At 55.6% G+C, this 24,723-nt stretch overlaps 1 protein-coding gene across 3 annotated transcripts in view; it reads left to right on the top strand.

Annotated features, from left to right (window-relative positions):
* Positions 1–24,266, top strand: part of CDH22 (cadherin 22) — a 131,987-nt gene extending 107,721 nt beyond the window's left edge. For 2 of the 3 annotated variants that reach the window (XM_085004074.1, XM_021077733.2), the window contains 5 exons: positions 821–957; positions 12,443–12,564; positions 12,673–12,790; positions 19,014–19,265; positions 22,992–24,266. In XM_085004074.1, coding sequence (XP_084860200.1) covers positions 821–957; positions 12,443–12,564; positions 12,673–12,790; positions 19,014–19,265; positions 22,992–23,545 — 1,183 coding nt within the window. In that variant the 3' untranslated portion in view covers positions 23,546–24,266. Of the gene's footprint in view, positions 1–820; positions 958–12,442; positions 12,565–12,672; positions 12,791–19,013; positions 19,266–22,991 lie in introns of those variants that run through there. The other variant, XR_014832457.1, reaches the window with a different exon arrangement.
* The last annotated feature ends 457 nt before the right edge of the window (positions 24,267–24,723 follow it).

Genomic DNA, 24,723 nt, shown 5'->3' with positions numbered 1-24,723 from the left:
CTCTGGGCCGCCGCCGCCCGAGACTTGTGTTGGACACGGGCCTTTCAGGCCTAGAGCTGCCGCACAAAGGCCCGGGAAGAAGGCGGAACAAAGGGCTTTTTCACGCGGCAACTGAAAAGCCGCAGATTAGCACGGGGCGTGCTGCGCGGGCGGGAGGGGCGGGCGGCCATCCCCCGGGACCCCCTCCCGCGGCCCGTGGCCCTCCCTGGTCTGGGGCCTCCGGAGAGCCTCAGAGCGGCCAAGCCGACCCCTCTCTCCTGCTCAGGATGCCCCCTGGTTCCCCAGGGCACGTCAACCGCCTGCATTCTGCACTCTGCGGGTTCGGGGGCCTCCCCCTCCCCCTTCCCAGCTCTGGCCGCGTTTGCCCCCTTTGCCGGCCCCTGAATAATTGCCATTCGTCCTGGTCTCACCGCCCTTCGCACCTCTGTTCCCCTTGCCCGGCGTGCTACCCCGTCCCTTTCTCAAGCCCAGTTCCAGGTCGCCTCTTACGGAAAAATAAGAATCAAACATCCCGTGTGCTGGGCCCTTTGCCTTTTCCCAGCCCTCACTGCGGCATGCAAATTGGTAGCCGCATTACCCAGCTTTGGAAACTGAGGCGCGCAGTAAAGTTTGAGGGTGGCCCACGGTTGCACAGCAGGGGCCCAGCGCGGCTGAGAGGCAAACCCCGATCCCTTTCCACTCCTCCTCTGGCGGAAAGGGTCCCTCTGCTTCTCGTGTTTCCCAGGCAGGTGGTCCCTCTTTTGGGGCAGGGTGGAGGGACATGGGCACAGGGTCCATGGGCGCCAGGGCACCTTCAATCACCCCGCCCTTCTTCCTTCAGGTACGCCATTGACCGAGACTCAGATTTGGACCAGATCTTTGATATCGATGCCGACACGGGCGCCATCGTGACCGGCAAGGGGCTGGATCGAGAGACAGCTGGCTGGCACAACATCACGGTGCTGGCCATGGAGGCGGGTGAGCCCGGGGGCGGGGCGAACATGGGTGGGAGGGGCAAAGACTGCGTGGTCCGGCAAAGCCCAGAGAGGAGGGGCCAAGTGTTGGGGTCCCGGCAAAGAGTAAGAAACTGGCCAAAGCTGGTGTGGGGGAGTGGTCAGCAAAAGCGGATGCACAGGAGCCTGAACCGAGATCTGGGAAGGATCCCAAGCCAGAGGGACAGGGCCAGTCTTGGTTCTGGCTTTCTTCCCTCAGCATTTATTGAGCACCTACTACATACCAGCCTCCTCCCTTTTTTTAATGGCTACACTCCTGGCATAGGGAAGTTTTGAGGCCAGCGATTGAATTCGAGCCTCAGCTGTGGCAATGCCTGATCCTTTAACCCACTGTGCTAGGCCAGGGATCCAACCTGCCCCTCGGCAGGGACCTGAGCTGCTGCAGTTAGATTCTTAACCCACTGTGCCACAGCGGGAACTCCCACCAGTCCGTTTTTTGGAGGCTGGGGATACAGCCCTGAATGAGGTAGAAAAACTCCTGTCTTTGCAGGGGAGAGCTGGACCATCAACGAACTAAGAGAAAAGGTGTACACATGTCAGCTGATGCTGCGCTGACAAGAAACCGGGAAGGAAGAAAGCAGAGGAAAAGGGTTGGAAGAGGGTGTTGTTTCTTTTAGGGGAGGACCTCTCTGAGAGGAGACATTTCAACAGAGGGCTCAATAAAGTGAGGGAGTCATGCCATTGCCACCGCCGCCGGGGGCGGGGGTGGGGTGGGGGGGAGATTGTTCCAAGGAGAGGGAACAGCCAGGGCAAAGCCCGGTGGTGGTAGTTTGCGTGGCATATTGGAGGAGAGCGGTCAGTCATTGCAGCGTCTGGACTTGATGAGGTGGGATTCACGGGGCAGGGGAGGCGTTTGAACAGAGAGGGAGGTTGTGAGACATAATGCCTCTGACTGCTGCATTGGGAACAGACTGTTTGGTGTTTGGGGGCTGCAGGGCGAGGGGGTGGGTAAGGAAGGGCTCTCAGCTAGAAGTTACATGCGACAGTGCTTCGAAGATAAGAGAGTGGCCTGGCCCAAGATGACAGCCAGGGAAATGGTGAAAAGTGGTCACCTTTGTGAGACAGAGCTAAAGATAGAGCCCAAAGGACCTGCTTTTGGGATGCTTTGGAGGAGAGATGGAGGGGGGTCCAGGATGACTCCAAAGTGCTTGGCCTCAGTTTCTAGAAGAGTGTGTGTGTGGTGGGTGCAGGGGGGGCTTTGGTCACAGGCAGTTTGGTGCAGCTGGGGAGGAGTGTGAGCTGAGAGGAGAAAGAGGGGGTCCTGGGACATGGGGTCCAAACAGGTCAGGCCATGGAGGTGAGGCGCTGAGAGCATGGGGGTTCGTGGCACACCAGGGGCAGGGAGAGGGCAGTTCCAGGCCTCCTCCATAGCCAGAGCAGCGTCGCCTCTGTGGCTGCCACTGCCTGGACCTGCTCTGTAAGCTCCCCCACCCTGTCAGCTCTTAAGGTCTCAGGAGCCAGCAGAGCCACCAGTAAGCAGTGGTGACAACAGGAATACTCAGAGTCTCTGAGCCCGGGGCGGGCGGCATGCCAGCTCCCCTCCGCAGTTCCTCAGCCCCAAGCCCCTCCTGCCCCCGCAAGCCCTCCTGGCGGCCTTCCTCCTCCCCACCCCTGCCAGTGCCTCCCACTTCCCAGGCCCCACCAGCCCATTCCGGGGGCCGAGGAAGTCCCTAGGCTGAAGTTCCCTTCGTCTCTTTCAACTTTGGTTTAAAAGAAAATACAAAGCTGGCTCAAACCTCAGTGCCTGCTGCTCCCGAGCCTTTGAATCCACTTCTCCACCGCATGAAAGGAAGATAACAAAGGTGGCTGGAGAGGAAGTGGCGGCTGGACTGAAGGGAAGACAGCCCCCCGCCCCTTACCTCCCCGAACCTGCTCCCCGGGCAGCCAGGGGGCCGGGCCGGGCTGCTGGGCAGGGCTGCCTCCTCTCCCTGCCCGCAGATGCATCTCCCCCACCAGCTGTCACACCGCCCGGTCGCCTGACCACTAGCACATCCCTTCTTGGGTTAAGGGAGAGCAGCTGGGGCAGCGTGCAGTCTGTAACGCTGCCGTTTCACAGGAGACGGCGTAGGGGGATCCTCCCTCACAGACATCCTACCCTGTTTACCCAGTAGATACTGAGCTCGAGGCTTTCTGGCACAGACTTTTTTTTTTTGAATCGCCATCGGTTAAGATCCGCACCCAGTTTCCTGATGGGAAAATCGACGCTCGGAGCATTCGGAGATTTGCCCAAGGATGTGCAGTGGCAGAGCTGGGATTTGGACCAAGTCTGTCCGGTTTCCACCACAGCTTTGCTACAGGGCCTCCCTTTTCCTGGTTTTCCGCTCTCTGGGCCCCACCACTGTCCCCTCACCCCACCCCCACCCACGCACCATCCCCAGCAACTAAGCATGGGGGAGGAGAGGAGTCTCTGAAAGGAAAAGAGTGGTGGCTGGACTGGGCTGGAGACAACTCCCCTCCGAGCTGTAATTCACAACCCCTGCCCAACCCTTACCAGGGATATTAATCAATGTGAAAATGAATGGTTCCCACTTCACAGTACTAGTAGGAGGATTAAGGAGGATGATATGTGGAAAGAACTTAGTCTAGTACTTAGTAAGTGCACAGTTAATGATATCTGTCGATCTTGACTCTGTGCACTCAACTTAAGCACCGACCCTATGCCAGGCCCTTGGCAGTGCTGTGCTTCGTGAATCGTCCCACCAATCAGGTGTCGATTCGGCTATTATCCTTGAGGGGTGGATGAGGAAACCAAGACTCAGAGAGGTGAAGTCATTTGTCCAAATTCCAGCCCCAGCCTGTCTGATGCTCCTCAAGTTATATGGCTTTGGTGCCAGGCGCGAAGCCAGGAATGCCACAGATAATCCGCCCACTCCAGCTTCTTGCCATCTCCGGGAGACAAGAACAAATCATTAGCCCCACTTTACAGACAAGGAAATAGAGGCTCAGGAAGGAACAGCGATGGCCCTGAAGTCACAGAGCAAGTCCATGCAGGGCCAGGGCTCCAGCAGCCAGCTGGGGGCCCAAGTTCAGTGTGCATGGGTCTGCCCTCCGGAGCCCTCCTGCTGAAGCATCCATTTGGCTGCCTCGGAAACAGGGGACAGTGGCGGGGTCATGGCGCCCCGCCTGCTCCGGGTGTACCAAACACGAGGTGACAAGAATCAGAGGGGAAATATTTATACACAGCAGCCAGGCTCTGCGAGCACCTCGGAGAAGGCAGCACTCAGGCGGGAGCCGCCGCCCGTCATAGAGGGTTACCTCAAAGACTCCCGAACCACTTAGTATGCCGGCTCCCTCTCCCCGAACTTCTGAGTCATCCATTCTGCCCATGCAGACGCTCCTTCCACTGACATTATCTTTAACGTTTTGTAATCATGAAATATTAATGACCGATATTGAATTTAAAGTACAATTTGTGTCTGAATCCGTCGGTGGAAAGGGCAGATGTAAGGGACAGTCTTCAAAGAGACGAGGCAGGGTGGGGGGCTGGGGGCTTGGAAAGCCAGCACTGGGGTCAGGGATGGGGTCCCAGGGGGCTGCACCCAGCCCCCTCCCCCAGGGCCCTAAGCTGCTGTAGAGGGGTGGTCTCTAGCTGCCCAGGAGAGCAAAGAGTTAATCGGATTGGCTTGCAGCTTCCCCACCTGGGTCACCCCAGGTCAAGTCACGGTTTTATAGCACCCTGATTTTTCCTTCCCGCCACAGAGCTTGCTTTATGATTTATATGTGCATTTGCGTGTGGACTTAGAGAACCGCTCTTCCCCAGGAAACAGTACCTTCCATGAAGACAAGGTCTCGCCTATATCTGTAGCATTCACTGCAGGCCTGGTACGTAGTCAGTGTGTATAAATATTTCCTGAATGGGTGGATAAATGGCCCGCCCAGTTAGGGAGGCAGGGCGACGTGATGGAGAGGAACTGGTTCTAGTGGCACGACTCCCAGCTGTACGAGTCTGGACAGTCATCCCGCCTCTGCTTGCCTTAGTTTTCTCATCCATTAAATGGTACTTACTGGAGTTCCTGCTGTGGCGCAACGGGATTGGCGGTGGCATCTTGGGAGTACTGAGATGCAGGTTCAGTCCTTGGCCCAGCACAGTAGGTTAAGGATCCAGTGTTGATGCAGCTGCAGCTCAGATCTGATCCCTGCCTGGGAACTCCATATGCCGCTGCACTGTCAAAAAACAAGCAAACAAAAAATGGTACCTCCCGGATTGCTATGAGGATAATAACTGTTCTTGTGAACTATTAGTAATAGCAGCTTCTGTGTATTTGAAGCTCACACTATGCCAGATATTGTGCTGAATGTTTTATATAAAGTGTCTGCTGAGGGCTTTTTGTCACCCACATGGGCTGGGCTGGGCACTGGGATCTGGTGGCAAAAACTCTTGGCCACTGACCTCAGGAGCTCACGTAGGAGAGCCTTGTCCACTCGGTGACAACATGGAGTGGAATAAAAAGGACAGTGGGCACTCGGGAGGCACAGGGAGAGACTTGGTCCCGCCCAAGAAGGGCAGAGGAAGGGACAGCATCTTTCCCAGGGGAGGGGACATCTGAGTTGGGTCTCGAAGGCTGAGGAAAGGGGGTTTGGGTGCTCCCGGCTGAAAGGCCCCTGTGTGCCAGGGGCCTGGAGAAAGACCGCTGTCCGTCCTGAGACTGGAGAGACGGAGTGTGGCTGGAGGCTGGGGCTGGAGCCGGCGAGGAGAGAAGGAAGGGCCTCAGATGCCCTATGAGGATGACAGCTCTGGGGATGACAGGCAGCCAGTGCAGGTCTTTAAGCAGAAGAGCGAGCTGGTCAGATGTCAGTCCTCAGTGTTCACTCGGGTTTGTGCGGGAGGAGGGACAGGAGGGGGCCAGCCTGGAGCAGGAGATCAGCTGGGAGGCCCTCATCATAAAGACTCAGGCTTAGTCACGTGCAGAGGGTGCAGGGCAGGGCTGGGACAGGCAGGAGGATGGTCAGGAGACTGACTGTGGTGCCTTCTGGGAAGAGGCTTGGCGCAGCCCTGTGTGGAAGGGGCTGCTCTGTAAGGTAGTGAGCGCCCTGTCACCAGAGGTGTGTAAATCAGGCCTGGGTTTCTCTTAGACTAGGTCACTCCTGGGATCCTGTGCCACCTAGGTACTTAATGGATGCTGACAGGAACAAAGATTTTGTCATGTCCATGGCGTCTCATAGGACAGCCCAGAATATCAGGGCCAGCTTGGCCCTAGGGAGGAAAACTTCCTCCCCCACACTCTCCCCAGGATTGCAGGGGCCCTACTTCTCCCAGAAGTCCTCCCTTACCCTTCGGAGGTCCAAACACGCCCACCCAGACAAGGTCAAACCTCCCATCTCAGCGTGGAAGCCAGATAATCAGGGAAATAGAGAAAGGCGCCCTAACCTCATGCCCCCACTGGAGGAGTGGGGACAAGGCAGGGAGTGTGAAGCGTCCGCTCCTGAGAGCCCTGACGCCCCTCCCCCGGCGCACCCCCTCCTGCTCACTCAGCCCCCTCCCCATCCTCTCCCCCCTTCCCCCCACTTGTCTCGTCCAGCTCGTAATTGGGATGATAAATCTTTCTGCCCAGCTGGCCAGCGCTAATCAGAGCCTGGTGTTTGGATGCAATTTAATTCCCTCGGGAGGAGGGAGGCGCTGGGGGATGGTGGAGAAGAGGGTCTGGGTTCTGCTCCCCCCACCCTTGAACCACCATGAGGGAGAAGGGACCTTCCCGCTGCCCCCACCCCTCTCCCCCTTCCCTCCCCGCTCTCCCCACGTCCCACTCCCACTCTTGCCACCTCACTTCCCTCGTTCTCTGCGACAGCCAAGAACTCGAGGGTCCAACTCCATTTGTTTTGCTGATGAGAAAACCTTGGTCCAGAGAGAGAGACAGGAACAGGGTCACACAGCCAGACAGTTCCCTAGATGGAAGGACCCTAGACGGGGTGCCACCCCCACAGAAATCGTCCCTCCGGGGATCTCATCTCTTCCTGTCCCCTCCCCAGTATCTCACCACAGTCAGGGATGCCACTGACAATGAAATCTATTCTCTCAGTGAATCTTTATTAAGCACCTACTGTGTGCTGTGCACAAACGGGCTGAGGATATACAAAAGTAAAGAACAAGAGACCAAAATTCTGCTGACTTTCTAATGGGGGCGAAAGATGGTAGGCAAACTAAATAAGTGAAAATATAGGGGATGCTGGGTAGGTGCCAGGGAGAGAAATAAAGCAGGGAGAGGGTGTCTGGTGGGATTGCAAGAAGCAAAGTAAAATAAAGGCATCAGGGGAGGTCTCTGCGAGAAGACAGCTGGGCAAAGATCTGCAGGAGGGGAAGCAGGAGACAGAACAGAGGAAGGGGGAGCGCGGGGTGAGGGACGAGGCCGGGGAGGAAGAGCGCGTGGGAGCCCTTGGAGGTTTGGGGCTTATACTCTGGCTGCCCAGGACTGAGGGCAGTCAAGGAAAGCTTCCTGGAGGAAGCAGAGACATTTGTTTGGGGCCTTGAGCAAGTAGGACTCTGGCAGCTGAAAATGGTCGGAAAGCAGTACCATGTGATGATTAGAAACCCCCACTTTGGAACCAGACTGGGGTTCAAGTCCTGGCTTTGTTGATCCTTATGAGCCTCTGGCAAGTTCTGAGCCCGTTTTCTCATCAGCAAAATGGCACTGATTCAAGGCCCTACCTCTCTCAGTGGTTGACAGGATGAAATGAGGCAGAACAGACCCTGGCCCGTGGGGAGTGTTTGATATGTGTTTGCTGGTGTCCTTTAAGAGGACCGTATTCCTAAGAGTTCCCTAACGGAGTCGCCAGGCCGGGCCCCACTCCCTCTACCCTTCCTATTGGGCTCCAGTCCTCAAAGCCCAGAGAATGGGTTAGAAACTGCCAGGGGGTTGGGGTCTTCCTTGGAAGAGATCCAGAGTCTCACTAGCCACAGTCTTCCTTCTCACCCCAGGACCTTTGCACGTGCTGTTCTACCTGGAACACTCGTTCCTGCCCATCCCCTTCACCTGATTACGTCCTAGTGGAATCTCTGCCTAAATGTCACCTACTCCAAGGCAACTGTCCCTACACCCCATCAGGGTAGGGGCCCCTGCCACATAGGTTCACAGTCCTGGATCTTTTTCTCTAACTCTGACTCTTCTCACAGTCTAGAATGATAGATACTGGTCCCTGACACCAAACCAAGAGACCGTGTTGGTCTTGTTCCATGTTATGTCCTGGGTACAAAGGAGGCGCTCAAACTGTAATAGTCAGCAAACCCCAGGAGTCTCAGTTTCAAATCGCCCTGTCCGATCCCTCGTCTATTACCCATAGGGACTCTGAGACCCAAAGAAGTTAAGAAGCGTGCCCACACTGCACAGCAGCTCTCCCACCCCAGTCTGCCCTCTTCTCGAGGCACCCACAGAACTAACTGCCCACCTTCTTCACCCCCTCGGCCCCCCAGGGCTTCACCTGCCACCTCCCCGGATTAATGGTGAGCCAGCTCAGAGAGGAAGCACCCGGCCGAAGCACGTTTAATTTTAATTTAGGAATCGGTTAAGGCTGCAGCCCTGCTCAGCTCTGGGCTGTCAATCAGCCTTCCTCAAGGCTGCATCAATTAGTTTAAAAATATTGAATGTAATTTTGCCTGACACAACATATTGCAGCTACTGCAAAATATAATTTATTTTAGAAGAAGAAATAATTAAACTAATTTGCATGTCAGTCAGCTGAACTGAGATGCCAAGGGAGGGGGGTGGGACCCTTGGGGGATCCAGCCCCTGGAGAGGGCACCTGCTGCTGAGCATTGGGTGAGGTCAGCCTGGGCCTGGGTCCGAGCAATAGCTGCATCTGGATGGACAGATATTCAGGTGGTTGGGGGTGGGGGGCACTGGCGTTGCATCTAGCCAAGCATGGGCCTTAGTGTCGGAAGACCTAGGACCCAACCCCAGCTCCACCACCAACCCGCCTGTGACTTTGTACAAAGCCTTGCCGGTTTGGGGGTGCCTCCGTTTCTCCATCTACAAAATGGGTTTAAGAAGACATCCTTTACAGGTTGTTTTGAGGCTCAAATGAGGTCGTAGATAAGAAAGTTTGTTATAAATTGGAAAGTCCTGCACAGAGATGAAGCTTAATTAATTGGTGGATTTCTTGTTTTATACCAGAAACATTTGTGGTGCTAAATTATGCCTTATTAGCAAGTATTACAAATGATGCTAACTGTGCTCAAGAGGAGTTTTGGAGGAAGCCAATCAGAGGCGAGATGTCAGGTTGGACCCCCCGCAGCACCTGCCAGTCACCCCAGGGCAGCAGTTGGCAACACTTACCGCATATCAGATTCACCTGGGGCTGTTAAAAACCTATCCATGACCAAGCCTTGGGCACCAGTACGTTTTAAAGGCTTTGCAGGTGATTTTAATGCGCCACACCACGCCGGAGACCACCATGATGTCAGGAGCCCCGGATGCTGACTCGGGGCTGGTCCACGAGCTCGGGGGCTCCAGGCCAGCCCCCGGTTCAGGGGTCTCTGGGATAAGCTCTGTAGGTGGCAACTTTGGCAACGTCGAGGCTCATCTCTCGGCTGCCCCACATCTTAGATCTGAGACCCTCACTCGTGCCGAAGGACTCAGGGCTTTCCCAAGAAGTGACATTTGAAAGGAGGTGTTAGGACAAGACGAGAGCTAGGTAAGGTAAGGATGCACTAACTAATTGTATTGTGATAAACGTTCGGAAATATCTATGTGTATTGAAACGTTGCATTTTACACCTTAAACTTAGGCCATGTCATATGTGGATTATATGGAGGGGGGAGTGGTAGGAGAGGCCCAGCAGAACCCAGGGAAAGTTACAATCGTGGGGGTCTCACCAGCGGTGGCCCCAGCCCTCCAGCAAGGTGTCTGCCCACTGAGGACTTTGCTCCACTCTGAGACCTCCCTTTGCCCCCGAAGGATCCTGTCTCTCCCTCCGGCCCCTGTGCCCCCCCACCCCCACCGCAGGGGATGGGGCCCTGGCTGACCCTCTACCCTCCCTGTCCCTCAATGCAGAGAGAGAGGTGCCTGTTCCTGGCAGCAGCCCTCCCCCACCCCCTCCTCCGAAAGCACCCACTGGCTGGCTGTTTAAGCTCCCCAGCTAAAAAACCTGCTCTTAAAAATAACAGCTCACCCAGCATTCCCAGTCACGACTCCTGTCTCCCGCCCCCAGAAAAGCCCCCTCTAATCACTGAAGCAGCAGATCTGGGTGAGCCGAGAAGATAAGGCGCCCCCAGGCTAAGGGGAGCTCCACAGAGGAGTCGGGGTCTGAGTTAATTAAGGGCTCCCCCTTCCTTTCCCTGATCCCCCCAGGAGGTGGCCTCACCTGCCTCCCCATCTCCACGTCCCTCTTTATCAACACAGGAGCAGCTGCCGTGGGTGTCCAGGGGGCCCCCCAAGTTCAGAGGAAGAGGCAGCCAACCAGCCCCCACTTCCTCCCCAAATGCAAGGGGTTCCTGGCTGCCTGGAAGCTTTCAGGCTGCCCCCCAAATAGCTCCTTGCCAGCTGGGCCAGAGACCCTGCCATCAAGTCTGCTTGGAAGGGAGTTGTTTCCCCTCCCCCGGGGGATGTCCTTGATTTTACTGGCGGGTAGAACGAGTTGGTAATGAACTCATGGCTAAGATAGCCAAGGATGGGGCACCAGTGAGCACTGAGGTCTCGGGCAGGGGGGCAGGGGGGCTGCTATAAAGGGCCAGCAGTCAGGGTGCTTCTGAGAGAGGCCAGGCTGGGTCACTGCAGCCTAGACCCAACAAGCCCAGCGTCACTTAATGTCATTGCTGAAAGGAGCCTTCAAGGAAATCCTTATCTAGCACTTGCTGTGTGTTGCATAGGCAGTTTTAAGTGCTTTGCAGATATCAACTCAATCTGTTCTCTTAACCAACCCATTACTGCTAGCCTCGTTTTGCAGGCAAGAAAACCAAGGCACAGAGAGGTCCAGTGACCTGGCGTGGACCACACAGCTACTGAGAGTACAGAGTTGAGATTGGAACCACTTGGTTCCCGAGCCCTTACTCTGTATGCTCTGTTCATTTTCCAGGTGTGGAAACTGATCTCAGGGAGGGAAAAGTCTTATCCAAGGTCAAACACTCTGTCGGGGACAGAGCCATGCCCCAAATTCAAGCCTCTTCCAAATGTTTCCAGGCTTCATTACACTCCTTCAGTAGTAGGTCTGTTAGACCCTATTCTGTGCCACCTTCCACAGTGCCGGGGACCCAGGAACTAATACGACAGAGGCAGTGAGTGACCTCAGAGACATCATAGTTGGAGGGGTGGAGACTTGGTGGTCTTGCTGAGGATCCTGGTCAAGACCCACCTCCAGTGGGACTCTTCTTGCCCTCTTGGGACTGCGTCTGAAAAGAGCAGACCTTTGAGATGTCTGTTGCCAGCTCACCAGTTCCTTAACCTTTGCCATGTTTTAGTTTATGTAATTTGGGGATAGAAATTGTACCAAACCACAAGCTCTCTGCAAGGCTCCCTGAAATAATGCGTAGGGACCCCCAGGAGAATTCTCTGCTCTCCATGCGGATGGGAGAAAAGTGGCAATGTTGAGTGTAGCGTTGTTGGAGGTGGGAGTGAGGCTGATGTGCTAGTGACATGGCTGATGATGGCGGGGGTCACGCTAGTGCCGGTGGGGCTGGTCCTGGCACTTGTGGCAGAGGTGGTGGAGATTGTGAATGATTGGTGGTGAGGGTGGGGTGATGGTAGTAAGCGTGGGGAGGGTGTGATGATGGCGGGGATGAGGAAGGTCGCGCTAATGAACAGGGTGGTGGCGGCGGCTGGGATTCTAACGGCGATGGAAGTGAGGACCTAAGGGTGATGGTGACAGAGGAGTGGTGACGGCAGTGACGGTGAGAGTCGTGAGGATGGCGATGGTGGCACTAATAACAGGTTGGTAGAGGTGACTGTGCTAATGGTGGTAGTGGTAATGGTTTGGTGGTGGGAGTGGTCAAAGGTGACGGTGGAGGTGGTGATGGGGGGTACTGGTGATTTTGGTGGTGGAGGTTGTGACGGTGCCAGTGGTAACAGTAATGGTGATGGTTAGAGTGATGATCTAATGGTGGTGATGACGACAGTGGTGGTGACAGTTATGGTGATGATGGCAGTGGTGGTGACAGTTATGGTGATGATGACAGTGGTGGTGGTGATAGTTATGGTGATGATGACAGTGGTGGTGACAGTTATGGTGATGACGACAGTGGTGGTGACAGTTATGGTGACGATGACAGTGGTGGTGGTGACAGTTATGGTGATGGTGATGACGACAGTGGTGGTGACAGTTATGGTGATGATGACAGTGGTGGTGGTGACAGTTATGGTGATAATGACCCACTTAGCCAGTTGTCCTCCGTCCTGGTCCTAGTATGAGCTTGGTCCATGCACAGCTCTCTCAGTGTGACCCCACTGCCTGATCTTGTCCTAGCGGTAGATGAGGGGCTTGTCTGGGTCTCACCCACCCACCCTATTCCTGTGGTCTCATTTCAGACAATCATGCCCAGCTCTCCCGGGCATCCCTAAGGATCCGAATCCTGGATGTGAACGACAATCCCCCTGAGCTGGCCACACCCTACGAAGCAGCCGTGTGTGAGGATGCCAAGCCAGGCCAGGTACCACTGAGGGGCTGGGGGCTGGGGGTTGCTGCCAGGGTACCCTCTACTCCAGCCCAGAGCGGGCTCAGCCTTGCATCAGCTCCCTACCCCCTCTTCACCCTTCAGCTCATCCAGACCATCAGTGTGGTGGACAGAGACGAGCCCCAGGGTGGGCACCGCTTCTATTTCCGCCTGGTGCCTGAAGCTCCCAGCAACCCTCATTTCTCTCTGCTCGACATCCAAGGTGAGTTACCCGTGAACCACCAAATCCTAGGATCCATGGAAAGAGGGGCCAGGGGCCTAGCTTCCCCGCCCCCTTCTCATAGAGGCACCCAGAGGGCCAGTGGTGGGTCCAAGATGGCACAGAAAGTCCGGGCCAGACCCAGAGGTGGGTTGGCGGAGTGGAGGGGGTAGAGGATGGTAGATGGAGAGACCCAGAGAGGGTCCACGCGGGGCCTAAGGGGCCCAGCATCCAGTGTGGAAAGAGCCGCTGATTTAAGTGGACATTGGAATAAGCCATGTGCACACACCCTTCCGTTTATAAAGTGCTTTATCTGGAGTTCCCATTGTGACGCAGTGGGTTAAGAACTCAGCATAGTCTCTGTGAGGATATGGGTTCAGTCCCTGGCCTTGTTCAGTGGGTTGAGGATCCCGCGTTGCCGCAAGCTGCTGTGTAGGTCGCAAATGCAGCTCGGATCTGATGTGGCTGTGGCTGTGGTGTAGGCCAGCAGCTGCAGCTCAGAGTTGACCCCTAGGCCAGGAAACTCCATATGCCTCAGGTTCAGCTGTAAAAAGGAAAAGTTTCTCTTCATCCTCATGGTCACCCTGGGAGGTGGTTTTCTTACCCCTTGGCCCATTTTCCAGGTGAAGAGACTCTAAGAGGATAAGGGACCCTCCCAGTGTCATAGGGAGTCAGTGGTGAGGCTGGAATTCAAACCCACCCCTGTCTCAGATCCAGTGTGCTTGCTGTCTTAACTTGCTCCCTGGAAAGCAAACTGCCCCGCCCAGCCTGAGCTGATCCCATTGTGAGACCCTCCCCTCAAGTCCCCCCCACCACTCCCAGCAGCAAGAAGGTGCAGTCTGAACCTTCAAGGAGTAGAGTGGGGGACGGGGCGGCGGCGGGGGGGTCTTTTTCTTTTTTGGCTACCCCATGGCATATGGAGTTCCTGGGCCAGAGATCAGATCCAAGCTGCAGTTGCAACCTATGCCACAGCTGCAGCAACACCAGCTCCTTTAACCCACTGTGCCAGGCCAAGCATCGAACCCGCGTCCTAGCACTGCAGAGATGCTGCCGATCCAACTGCACCACAGCAGGAACTCCCATTCAGCAATCTTTATTCAGCATGTATTGAAATACAGCCTATATGTCAGGCACTATGCCAGGTCCTGAAAATGCAGCTTTGCCTAAGAAAAAATCCCTGCCCCCGTGGAGCTGACATTCTAGGGAAGGGAAACTAAACAAATAATAGGATGAGGATGATAAGTGGCTGGGGTTGGGGAGGAGTAATGCAAACTTCACGAGAGTCTCGACCTTGTTCTGTTCGGTGCTAGACTCTGGATACCTGGCATATTCTAGTTATTCCAAAAAAAAAAAAAAAAAAAGACAAAATAGGAAGGAATAAAGCAAGGTAAGAGGAGAAACTATTTGAAATAAGGTGGTTTAGGAAGTTCTCTTGGAAGGAATCAGTAGTGACAGGGATCTAAAGGAAGAGAGAGAGTGAGCCATGTAGATAATTGGACAAAGAATGACCCAAGTGCAAGAAACATCACGTGCAAAGGCCCTGAGGTGGGAGCAGTCCTGGGTGTCTGAGAGCTGCCTGGTTGGGGTGAGTGAGCACAGGACCGGAGGAGAGGTAATCAGTGGTTACCAGGAGCCAGGTCATGTGGGTTCCTTCTGATCCTGGGACAGGTCTGGGATTCCCCCCCCCCAAGACCTTGACACCCCTTCCCTCAGTGGCCTCTGAAGCCAGACCCATCTGTATTTCCAGGAGTCACATTAAAAATATTTGGAGTTCCCTGGTGGCCTAATGGTTAAGGATTCAGCATTGTTACTGCTATGGCTCATTGTCACTGCTGTGGCTTGGGTTCGACCCCTGGCCCGGGGAACTTCTGCATGCCACGGGTGCAGCCACAAAAAGAAATTTTTTAAACAACCATTGTAGTTCAGATAACTAATGAGAAAGGATACTGATTGTACATAATCTGGATTAAGACGCTAGAGGCTTTGCCGTGCCAGGCTGTCTGTAACCCCTGAGTGGCTTCATTGTGTTAAAGTTGGGGCTGTACTTGGGGGAGCAGCTGAGGCAGCAGGGAAGGACTCAGGGGACTCAGAGTCCAAGCTGTTTAAAGCTTTTCAGAAGTCATTCAATATTTTAACAACTTTAACAACTGCTGGTATTGCCCTGCCTGTGCGTTATTGCATTGCTATCCTGAACTGGGCCAGCAGACACGAGTAGCCTGGACTTGACCTCGCCAAGTTCACAGATCTTTCCAACCCAAGGGGCCTGAGAGTCTGCCCAGTGTGGGGGTGGGGCTGGCTTGGCCACCAGGGCTCCCATCCAGTATGACCACCTGATACTAGCCCTGGGAGCGAGGGTGGCAGCAGCATGCTGATGTCAGCACAGCCAGGGAGGAGCTTCTCCAGTCCCCCAGCCCCTCCCCACAGTGTGCCAAGCCCCCTCCTCCTTGCCACATAAATATCCCGGTTGACAAACGGCTACCCCAACCCATCTGTTTCTTTGTACAAATTTGTAGCCAGTTTGGAAACGTGATTTATAAATATTGCTTTTGCAGCCAGGGATTGACACTGATGGATGTCAGGCCAGATGGATGGATGCAGTGCTGGGCGCAGATCCTGCCTAGAAGGGTGGCGTGGGGGTCTGGGGTGACCAGTGGCTTCCCCACATGAAGCCAGCTGCTGCCCAGGAGGGCAGTGAAGGGGTAGAGAGCTGGTGCTCAGGGATTTCTTCCTGGGGGGGCGAAAGAGCGGCAGGGACCAGAGCTCTCGAAACATATGGCTCCATGGCCAAAGACAGCAACCCTGAGAAACAAACATCTCCTCTCCTCTCCTCTATTCTTGCTTGGGAATTTGAGGCTGAGCCAGAGCCAGCTACTCATTTTTCAAATCTGTCTGTTTCTCTGTGCCTCCACTACCACTATTAATTCACATCTAAAACACACAAGAGCTTCCAAACTGGTCTTCCACATCCACTCTTGTATTTTTATTTATTTGTTTATTTATGTATTTTTGCTTTTTAGGGCCGCGCCCACAGCATATGGAAGTTCCCAAGCTAGGGGTTGAATCGGAGCTATAGCTGCCAGCCTATACCACAACCACAGCAACCCAGGATCCAAGCCACATCTGTGACCTGCACACCACAGCTCATGGCGTCACCAGATCCTTAACCCACTGAGCAAAGCCAGGGATCAAACCTGCATCCTCATGGATACTAGTGGGATTCATTTCCACTGAGCCACAGTGGGAACTCCCATACTCTTTTTTTTTTTTTTTTGTCTTTTTGCATTTTCTAGGGCCACATCCTAGGCATAGGGAGGTTCCCGGGCTAGGGGTCTAATAAGAGCTGTAGCTGCCGGCCTGGGCCAGAGCCACAGCAACGTGGATCCGAGCCCCATCTGCGTGGTACACCACAGCTCATGGCAACACCAGATCCTTAACCCACTGAGCGAGGCAAGGGATCTAACCCGCAACCTCATGGTTCCTAGTTGGATTCATTAACCACTGAGCTACGATGGGAACTCCTCTACCTTTCTTCTTAGAACTCACCAGAGTCTGTCATCGTAGACTAGATTGTGGGTTCATTTGATTAACATTTGTCTCTCACATTAGAATAAAAGGCAGGATCCAGGACTATGGTTGATTTAGCTCTTCATTATTTTCCCCCTGATGCTATGGCAGGTGCCGAGCACATAGGGGTGACTCAACAAAGATTTGATGGGGATGGACGGATGGATGGAAAAAGTAACTATGCCACCAATTCACAGGATGAAATCCAGACAAATCCCTTCTCTCTGAGCCTCAACTTCCACATATATAAAATGGAAATGACGTCACAATTCTTGATGGTGGTGAGAATGAAACAGTTACTGCGTATTTAAAGCATCCACCCGGTCCTTGAAGCATAAAAAGTATGCAAGCAGTGAGGAGCCCCCACCATTCCTCCTTTTCCTCATCGTGTTCTCGAGCCTTTCTTTCCCAGGGGAGGGCAGATGTTGTCACAGCTGGAGTCGACTCACCCTTTGACAGGTGGGCTAGAGGTCAAAAGAGCTCCAGGGGCTGACCCAGGACCACCAGTTACCCTAAAAGATATGGTTCATTCGCGCACCCTTCTTCAAGGCGGGCTCCGTGCCAGGGAGGAGACAGACACTCGCTGCCTTAACACAGTGTGACAAGGGCTGTGACAGAAGTGTGCATGGCACCTGCATCGTCAGAGCAGGCAGGAGGGAGCCATAAATCCTTCCTTCCCAGGGAAGCAGAGAAAGGAGGCCACAGAAAGGAGGTGACATTTAGCCAGAGCATGACAGATGAGGAATTTGCCCAGGCCAGGTGGAGAGGGTGTTCCAGCCAGCGGGAACTCGGCGAATAAAGAAAGGCAGGGCAGCCCAGACAGAGCGCGGGCACAGGGTGAGCACGTGGGGGGTGGAGCAGGAAAAAAGGAGCACCCGGCGTTCAGGTAGGATTTCTGCGTGTCGGGAACTCTCCTAAGAGTTATGTGCGAATTACATGATTTAATCCTCACGTCACGTGATGCTCTTTTCCTCAGTGACAGGCGAGGAGACCGAGGTCCAGAGAAGCTGAGCGAGTTTCCCGAGCTAGTAAATGATGGACTCTGCTTGAGTTCGTCACATTTAGTGGAAAATTTCAAGTATGTGTGAAAGGAGAAGGAATAACACAGTTATACGTCCCATGTCCATCACGTGAGCTTTAACCCATGACTGATCTTGTCTTAGCTGGACCGCTGGTGCCCTTCACAGATGTACCCAAGGTCACAAGTCGGCCCATCCAAGGGTTCTTTCTCTTGTATTATGTCCGTGATGGGGAAGGCCAGGCCAGGCGCACTGAGCTGGGGACTGCGGGGAAGAGGCTGCATTCACTTGGGGCTGGGGAAGAGGTCCAGGCTGCCAAAGTCGGAGGCCAGAGAGACCAGCCTGAACACTGTGGGGGGCAGAGAGAAGGACTCAGGAGGTAGGCTTGGGCCCCCAGCAGGAAATAGGGCCCCTGCTGTGAAGCTGGCTGCGAGGGGCGGTGGGCAGCAGCCAGCTGGGCTCTGAGCACCTCTGGACCACCACGCTGGCAGCCACCAAAAGGATGGAGGGCCAGGGATAGCCTGACCCCAACAGAAGTGCGGAGGAGGTGGAAGGGCAGGGAAGGTGGACGCACCTACACCTCAGCCTGTGTTTTATTTCCACCCAGGCATGTTCAGACCCCACCACCCCCAGTCCTCACTGGCACGCCCAGCACCAGGCTGAAGCACGAGACGAGTATGACTCGTGTGAGGTCACTGTCCTCAGGCCACAAGCATCCAAAGGAAAGAGCTGGGGGAGTTCCCATTGTGGCTCAGCAGGTTAAGGACCCGACGTTGTCTCTGTGAGGATGCGGGTTCCATCCCTGGCCTCGCTCAGTGGGTTAGGGATCCGGTGTTGCCGCAGCTGTGGCCTAGGTCAGAGCAGCAGCTCAGATGCGACCCCTGGCTTGGGAATTTCTGTATGCTGTGGGTGTGGCCAAAAAAATGAAAGAGGTGGGGGAGATAAGAGGTTTGTGTTCTAGGGTCTCCTCTTCGGGATCCAGGGGCCACACCCCCAGCCCTCCAGTCTCAACTCTTAGACTCCTGGCACGGAGTTCCCTCAGGCCAAAGGCAGGTGCCAGCCCGACTGCCCAGTCTTCTCTGATGACCCAGAACTTGTCCAGGCCCAGCAAGCCACAACTCAAGGGCCGTAGGACGCCAGGGCCAGTGTGCATTGGGTGGCTGGGGTGGAATGTGGAACAATAACAGCAAAAATGCTGTTGAGACAAATGACCAAAAAAAAAATGACATAGCCAGGGACAAGACCTTGGCCCAGCTGGGGACAGAATCTTGGAATAGCTGGGGACAAGACCTTGGCCCAGCTGGGGACAGAATCTTGGAAGAGCTGGGGACAGGACCTTGGCACAGCTGGGGACAAAACCTTGGACGAGCTGAAAATGGAATTTTGAGACAGCTGGGAATAGAATCTTAGGACAGCTAAGGACAGAATTGTGGGCTCTATGGCTGGGGACAAGCTCTTCAGGCAGCTGGGGGAAGAATTGGGGGACAGCCAGGAACAGAATGTGGGGAGATCAGGGAGTAGGCCTATGGGTCAGCTGGGAGGCAGGAGCTGGGAGTAGAGGGAGGCAGAGGCTGGGAGGAATGGGGAGGCGGCGGGGGAGGCTGACCCCGAGTCTCACGCCACTCCCTTTCCCCCCGGCACAGACAACACGGCCGCGGTGCACACGCAGCACCTGGGCTTCAACCGGCAGGAGCAGGACGTGTTCTTCCTGCCCATCCTGGTGGTGGACAGCGGGCCGCCCACGCTGAGCAGCACGGGCACACTCACCATCCGCATCTGCGGCTGCGACAGCTCCGGTGCCATCCAGTCCTGCAACACCACGGCCTTCGTCATGGCCGCCTCCCTCAGCCCGGGTGCCCTCATCGCCCTCTTGGTCTGTGTCCTCATCCTGGTTGGTGAGTCGGCCAAGAGCCAGTGCCCCCCAGCCCCACCCCCGGGCCAATCGGCCCCCCGTCCTCGGGCCCCGCATTTCCTCCCCGAGTGGGCCCCGTCGAGTCTCACTTTCCCTCTCCCGGCAAGGAGATTCCCTGACTCTTCTCCCACATTCGAACATGCAGCTCCTGCAAGAAGTAAGAAGCATCCTCAGAGCAGCCCCAGGAGGAGTCAGCCCCCAGCTGAGACTAAATTCGTGCTGGCTCACCCTCTCCCTGGCCCAAACTCTCCCTAATTTTTAAAAGCCAAGAATATGTGTGTGTGTGTGTGTGTTTTCTAGGACCACACCTGCGGCATATGGAGGTTCCCAGGCTAGGGGTCTAATCGGAGCTGTGGCCACTGGCCTACACCACAGCCACAGCAACGCAGGATCCGAGCCGTGGCTGCAACCTACACTACAGCTCATGGCAACACCAGATCCTTAACCCCAAGGCCAGGGATAGAACCTGCAACCTCATGGTTCCTAGTCGGATTCATTCACCACTGAGTCACAACGGGAACTCCAAAAGCCAAGAATATTTTTAAAAGTTCTCTCATGTCAGAGTTCCCACTGTGGCACAACAGGACCAACGGCCTCTTGGGGGCTCTGGGACGTGGGTTCGATCCCTGGCCTGGCCTGACACAGTGGGTTAAGGATCTGGCGTTGCAGCAGCTGCAGCATAGGTTGCAACTGTAGCTCGGATCTGATCCCTGGCCCGGGAACTCCACACGCCGAGGGGCAGCCAAAGACGCAAAAAGAAATCCTCTCACGTCTATTGTCCTATTGTGTTCTGTACATAGTGCTTTTAGTAAAAAGGCTCTTGTGAACCTCACAATATTCAGCCAGATAGATCACCCCCATTTTTCAGATGAGGAAACTAAGGCTCAGGGAGGTGGGGTGGCTCGCTAAAGGGGACCCGGTTAGTCTTCTGACTTGAAATCAGGTCTTTTTGCCCTGTGTTCCCTGCTCCTTTAACTCCCCCACCTGCTCTGAATCTAAACCAGGGATAAAACCCTGGGGCCGTGGGGTAAAATCTGAGGACATTTGGGGAGGGGGCACAATCTACTCTGGTATCAGGTGCACCAGCAGCCAGTTGAACCCCCCACAGTGTCCCCAGTTCTTCACTCAGTGATGGCAGGAAGTCGGAGAGGAGAGGAGATGCTTGCTTAGAAGGCTAAGAACTGGGGCATTCCTGTTATGGCTCAGTCAAGGTTCAGGAGCTAAACTGGATTCAGGTGGCCATAGTGCCACCTCCGGCCATTGAAGCGGGGACGGCCTCACTCGGTCCTGACTGCTGGACTTCCGGGAACAGTCTGGGCTGGAGGAACTCAAGGCAGGGCTGCCTCGCAGATCCTGGGTTTGCTCAGTTTCCTGGGAGATTCACCTCGCTGCCCCCCCTCACCCCCACACCCCCCGCCCTGCCTCCCCGGGACCTCTTCAGTCTCTGCAGAGCCCCCCCCCCACCGCAGCCTCCTCCCAGCTGGGAGCCACGCCTCTCCCCCCCCACCAGCCCATGGCTCAGAAACCCTTTTTCCAGAGGGTGCACTTTACAGCAGTTTCATTTTCCGAGGCAGTGCAAACAAATTTCTGCCTAATTGCCCACAAACGAAGAAAGTGCACATCAGTGCTCTAAAGGTGACGGGCGGAATCGCTGATCAGGCCTGGCACATCTGTCGCCCGCCGCCCGAGCTCCCCACCATCTGCTCTCACGGGCATCCCCCTCCGCAGCTCCCGGCCTCCAGCTCCGGAAGCTGTCCATCCATTTTTCCCACTTCTCTCCTGACACCTTCCCTCCCTCCGACCTGTCCCCGGATCCCACCTCCTTCCCTGTCGTGAGCCACCTTGTTAGGTCGTGAGCCAGCACCCTGCCCCATGGCCCTTGCAGCTGGTTCTGGCCACTGGCCTGGCCCGAGCTGTTGGGAGCAGCAGGAAGAGTCTAGCTGACATGACAGCCAGCATGTGTCTGTCCATCCTTCTACCTGCCTATCTATCTAATTCTCTCATTTGCTCATGGATTCCTTATTTATCCTTCCAAGCGCATTCCTCCATGTGCTAAGTTATTCTAGGCACTGAGATTCATCAGTGAATGAAAGAGACAAGAAGCCCTGAGTACCTGGCAAGTTGGGGTTGCCATCGCTGAGATGGGGAGACTGCGGGTAGGAAGGGGGAGAGATTATTATTTCGAATTTGGACATGTTAAGGTTGCAGGGCTCCCAGTCAACCCCGAGGACTTGTTGGGGGAGGAAATTGGATGTACAATCTAGGTTTCAGGGGAGAAGTCCAGGCTGGAGGCTGCAGTATGGCGTTTGTCAGTCTCTAAATGGAACTGAAAGCCTCGAGACAAGGAACATGCCAAGAGAGGGCGTGTGGATACAGGACCCAGGACTGAGTCTTGAGACATCTGATGGCAGGAAGTCAGAGAGGAGAGGAGATGCTTGCTTAGAAGGCTGAGAACTGGGGAGTTCCTGTTACGGCTCAGTAGGTTAAAGACCCAGTGTTGTCTCTGGGAGGATGTGTGGTCAATCCCTGGCCTCACTCAGTGGGTTAAGGATCCAGCATTGTGGCCAGCTGTAGCTTGGATCCGGTGTCATTGTGGCTGTGACATAGGCTAGCAGCTGCAGCTCCGATTTGACCTCTAGCCCAGGAACTTCCAAATGCCACAAAAAAGAAGCTTGAGGACCGGTTATCAGTGAGGTGGGAGGAGGAAGAGAAGGCGGAGCCCTGGAAGGCAAGGGAGCCAAGAAAGGATGAGTCATTCATTCGCTCATCCTTGCATCACTCAGGTCTGCATCCTGATCTTCATTCACTCATTCATTCAACAAGCGTGGTTCTCGTGCTTGCTGCGTGCCAGGCCGCACCCAGGGGGAACATTCCCCAGGTCCTCAAGGGTGGTTCGCAGCATGGGTTTTGGGGTGAGGCGAGACCAACATGGTAACGCAGTAAGGTCTGGGCTATGACGGAGTCGTGGCTTTCCAACTTAAGCTGCCTGTGCATCACCTGGAGGCCTTACGGAAGCAGACTGCTGGGCCCCCACCCAGGAGATCTAGGGCGAGACCTTAGAGTTTGTGTTTCTAACCAGTTTCCAGGAGATGCTTGATGCCTCTCGTCCAGGGACCGAACCAGGGTGATGGAGAGGGGATGAGCTTGGAGGGGAGCTTGGAGGGGATGGTCCTGAGCCTGGCCTGAAGCTCTCAGGGAAGGGCTCCTGCAGGAAATGGCTTGACCTGAGACTCAACGGGCTGACAGGGCGCTCAGGGTTTCTGGAGTGGGCAGAGGAGGGAGAGAGTGAAAGGTCAGGGTCAGCCACATTTCATTCCCCCCCAGACCTCAGCTGCCCCTGTTCCACCCCTCAGCACCTAGGAACCTCACAGGGTTGTATCTCTTCACAGAGTTGAGGAGGGAGACCTCAGAGACTGGGTCCCACCCTCCACACCCGTGAAATCTCTTAACACTGCTCTCTGTCCCCACCCCACCCTCAGTAGTGGTGTAGTCTTGATTTGCACACCTCTCAAGATGGGTAGCTCACTACCTATCCAGATAGCCATCTCAGTTCCCAGACTGTGAGAAAGCTGTTTTTGCACAGAAATCTAGGAATCTTGCATGAGCGTTTAGGCTGAACCGGCTCTGCTGGGGAGGAGGGGCGGGGTGTTCCCCCGACTGCCCTGGGCAGGGCTTGGCCCTCATGCGCTCACCTCTGTCTCGTGCACAGTTCTGGTGCTGCTGATCCTCACCCTCAGGCGCCACCACAAGAGCCACCTGAGCTCCGATGAAGACGAAGACATGCGGGACAATGTCATCAAATACAACGATGAGGGTGGCGGGGAGCAAGACACCGAGGCCTATGACATGTCGGCGCTGCGGAGCCTCTACGACTTCGGCGAGCTCAAGGGCGGCGACGGAAGCGGCGGCGGGGGCCCAGGCGGGGACGCGGGGAGCCCCCCGCAGGCCCACCTGCCCTCGGAGCGCCACTCGCTCCCGCAGGGGCCGCCGAGCCCGGAGCCGGACTTCTCAGTGTTCAGGGACTTCATCAGCCGCAAGGTGGCGCTGGCGGACGGGGACCTGTCGGTGCCGCCCTACGACGCCTTCCAGACCTACGCCTTCGAGGGCGCGGACTCCCCGGCCGGCTCGCTCAGCTCGCTGCACAGCGGCTCGTCGGGCTCCGAGCAGGACTTCGCCTTTCTCAGCAGCTGGGGCCCGCGCTTCCGGCCCCTGGCCGCGCTCTACGCTGGTCACCGCCCCGACGAGGAGGCCCCAGCCTCCTAGCCCACCCTCCCTGTCACCCAGGACCCCACTGGACCCCAGGACAAAGCACGTCCCCTGTTCATCCCCGTCCCCAACCCCTCCTACCTTCCCGGGGCGGCCAGAAGGCGGGGGTGGGGGGACTTGTTGGGGTTGCACTCCCCGACAGCAGCCCTCCCCTGGAGGAGGAGGGGTGGGCAGCTTTCGCCCAGAGGTGCGGGCATCACGACCAACGTCATTAAAACTTCTACGAGAACGGGCAATGCCTGGCTCTGGGGTTAGACAGGGAGCTAGGGCGGCGTTGCTCCCTCCTGGCTTGGACAAGAAGCCTGGAGGGAGGATGCTCCCACGCTCCCCAGGTAACCCCCATCAGCGTTAAGAAGAACGGAAAGGCTGTTCATTTACTAAGCGCCTACTGTGTGCTGGGACACTGCAGAGACCATCCGAGTCGTCACAGAAACCATGAGGTGGGTCCCTACAGGTAACAGGTGGAGAAAGCCACCCAGAGAAGTGGCTGTGACCTAAGGACACTTGGCTGGTGTATGGTGGAGCCATGGCACCCACCAGCTACCTGGCCTTGGGCAAGGTACCCCACTTCTCTGGGCCTCAGTTTTCCTTCTATGTCAAACAAGGCAAATAATGAACCTACCTCGAAGAGTTGTGAGGATAAAAAGGGTTCACAGGTGTCAAGTGGTTAGGACAGTGCCTGGCACATAGTAGGTGTTCAATAAATGGTAGCCTTTGATGCTGTTATCATCTTTGTCTTTATTAGAAGCCCAGCATATCTGCCTCCCCCTTCTCCCAACATCCCCAAGGGAGGAGAAAATGGGCCATCAGTGTCACTCCTCCTCTGAGCGGGGAGGAGGGACATTCCCAGCGACTGGACAGCCTTCCAGAGGCTTGGGCAACACTGGAGTGGGACCCCTGGCAGGGGTGCCAGCAGAGGACAAGGTGGGCTACTCCAGGACTTGGATGAGAGGAGAGGGTTGGCGGGAAGTGGAGGGGTCCGAAGCCACTGGGTGTGGCGGGAACCATATCTATTTGGTCCGGGAACCCAGCAGTCCCCCCATCCACGGACCCCAAGTTAAGAACCCCAGGGCTAAGTCGCCCCTCAGAGCCTCCAGCTCTAAAACCATTTGATTGTAAGGTACAGGTTATTTGTCCTCCCACCTCACCCCCAAGTGATTCATTCATTTCACATT

The sequence above is a fragment of the Sus scrofa genome, chromosome 17 (genome assembly GCF_054392235.1).
Source record: "Sus scrofa isolate SSC_HxYL_T2T_F1_AM1 chromosome 17, Sscrofa_HxYL_maternal_Yorkshire_Landrace_v2.0, whole genome shotgun sequence".
Classification (NCBI taxonomy): Eukaryota; Metazoa; Chordata; class Mammalia; order Artiodactyla; family Suidae; genus Sus; species Sus scrofa.
Note: the sequence above shows the minus strand (reverse complement) of the source record. Positions and strands in the feature narration are given on the sequence as shown.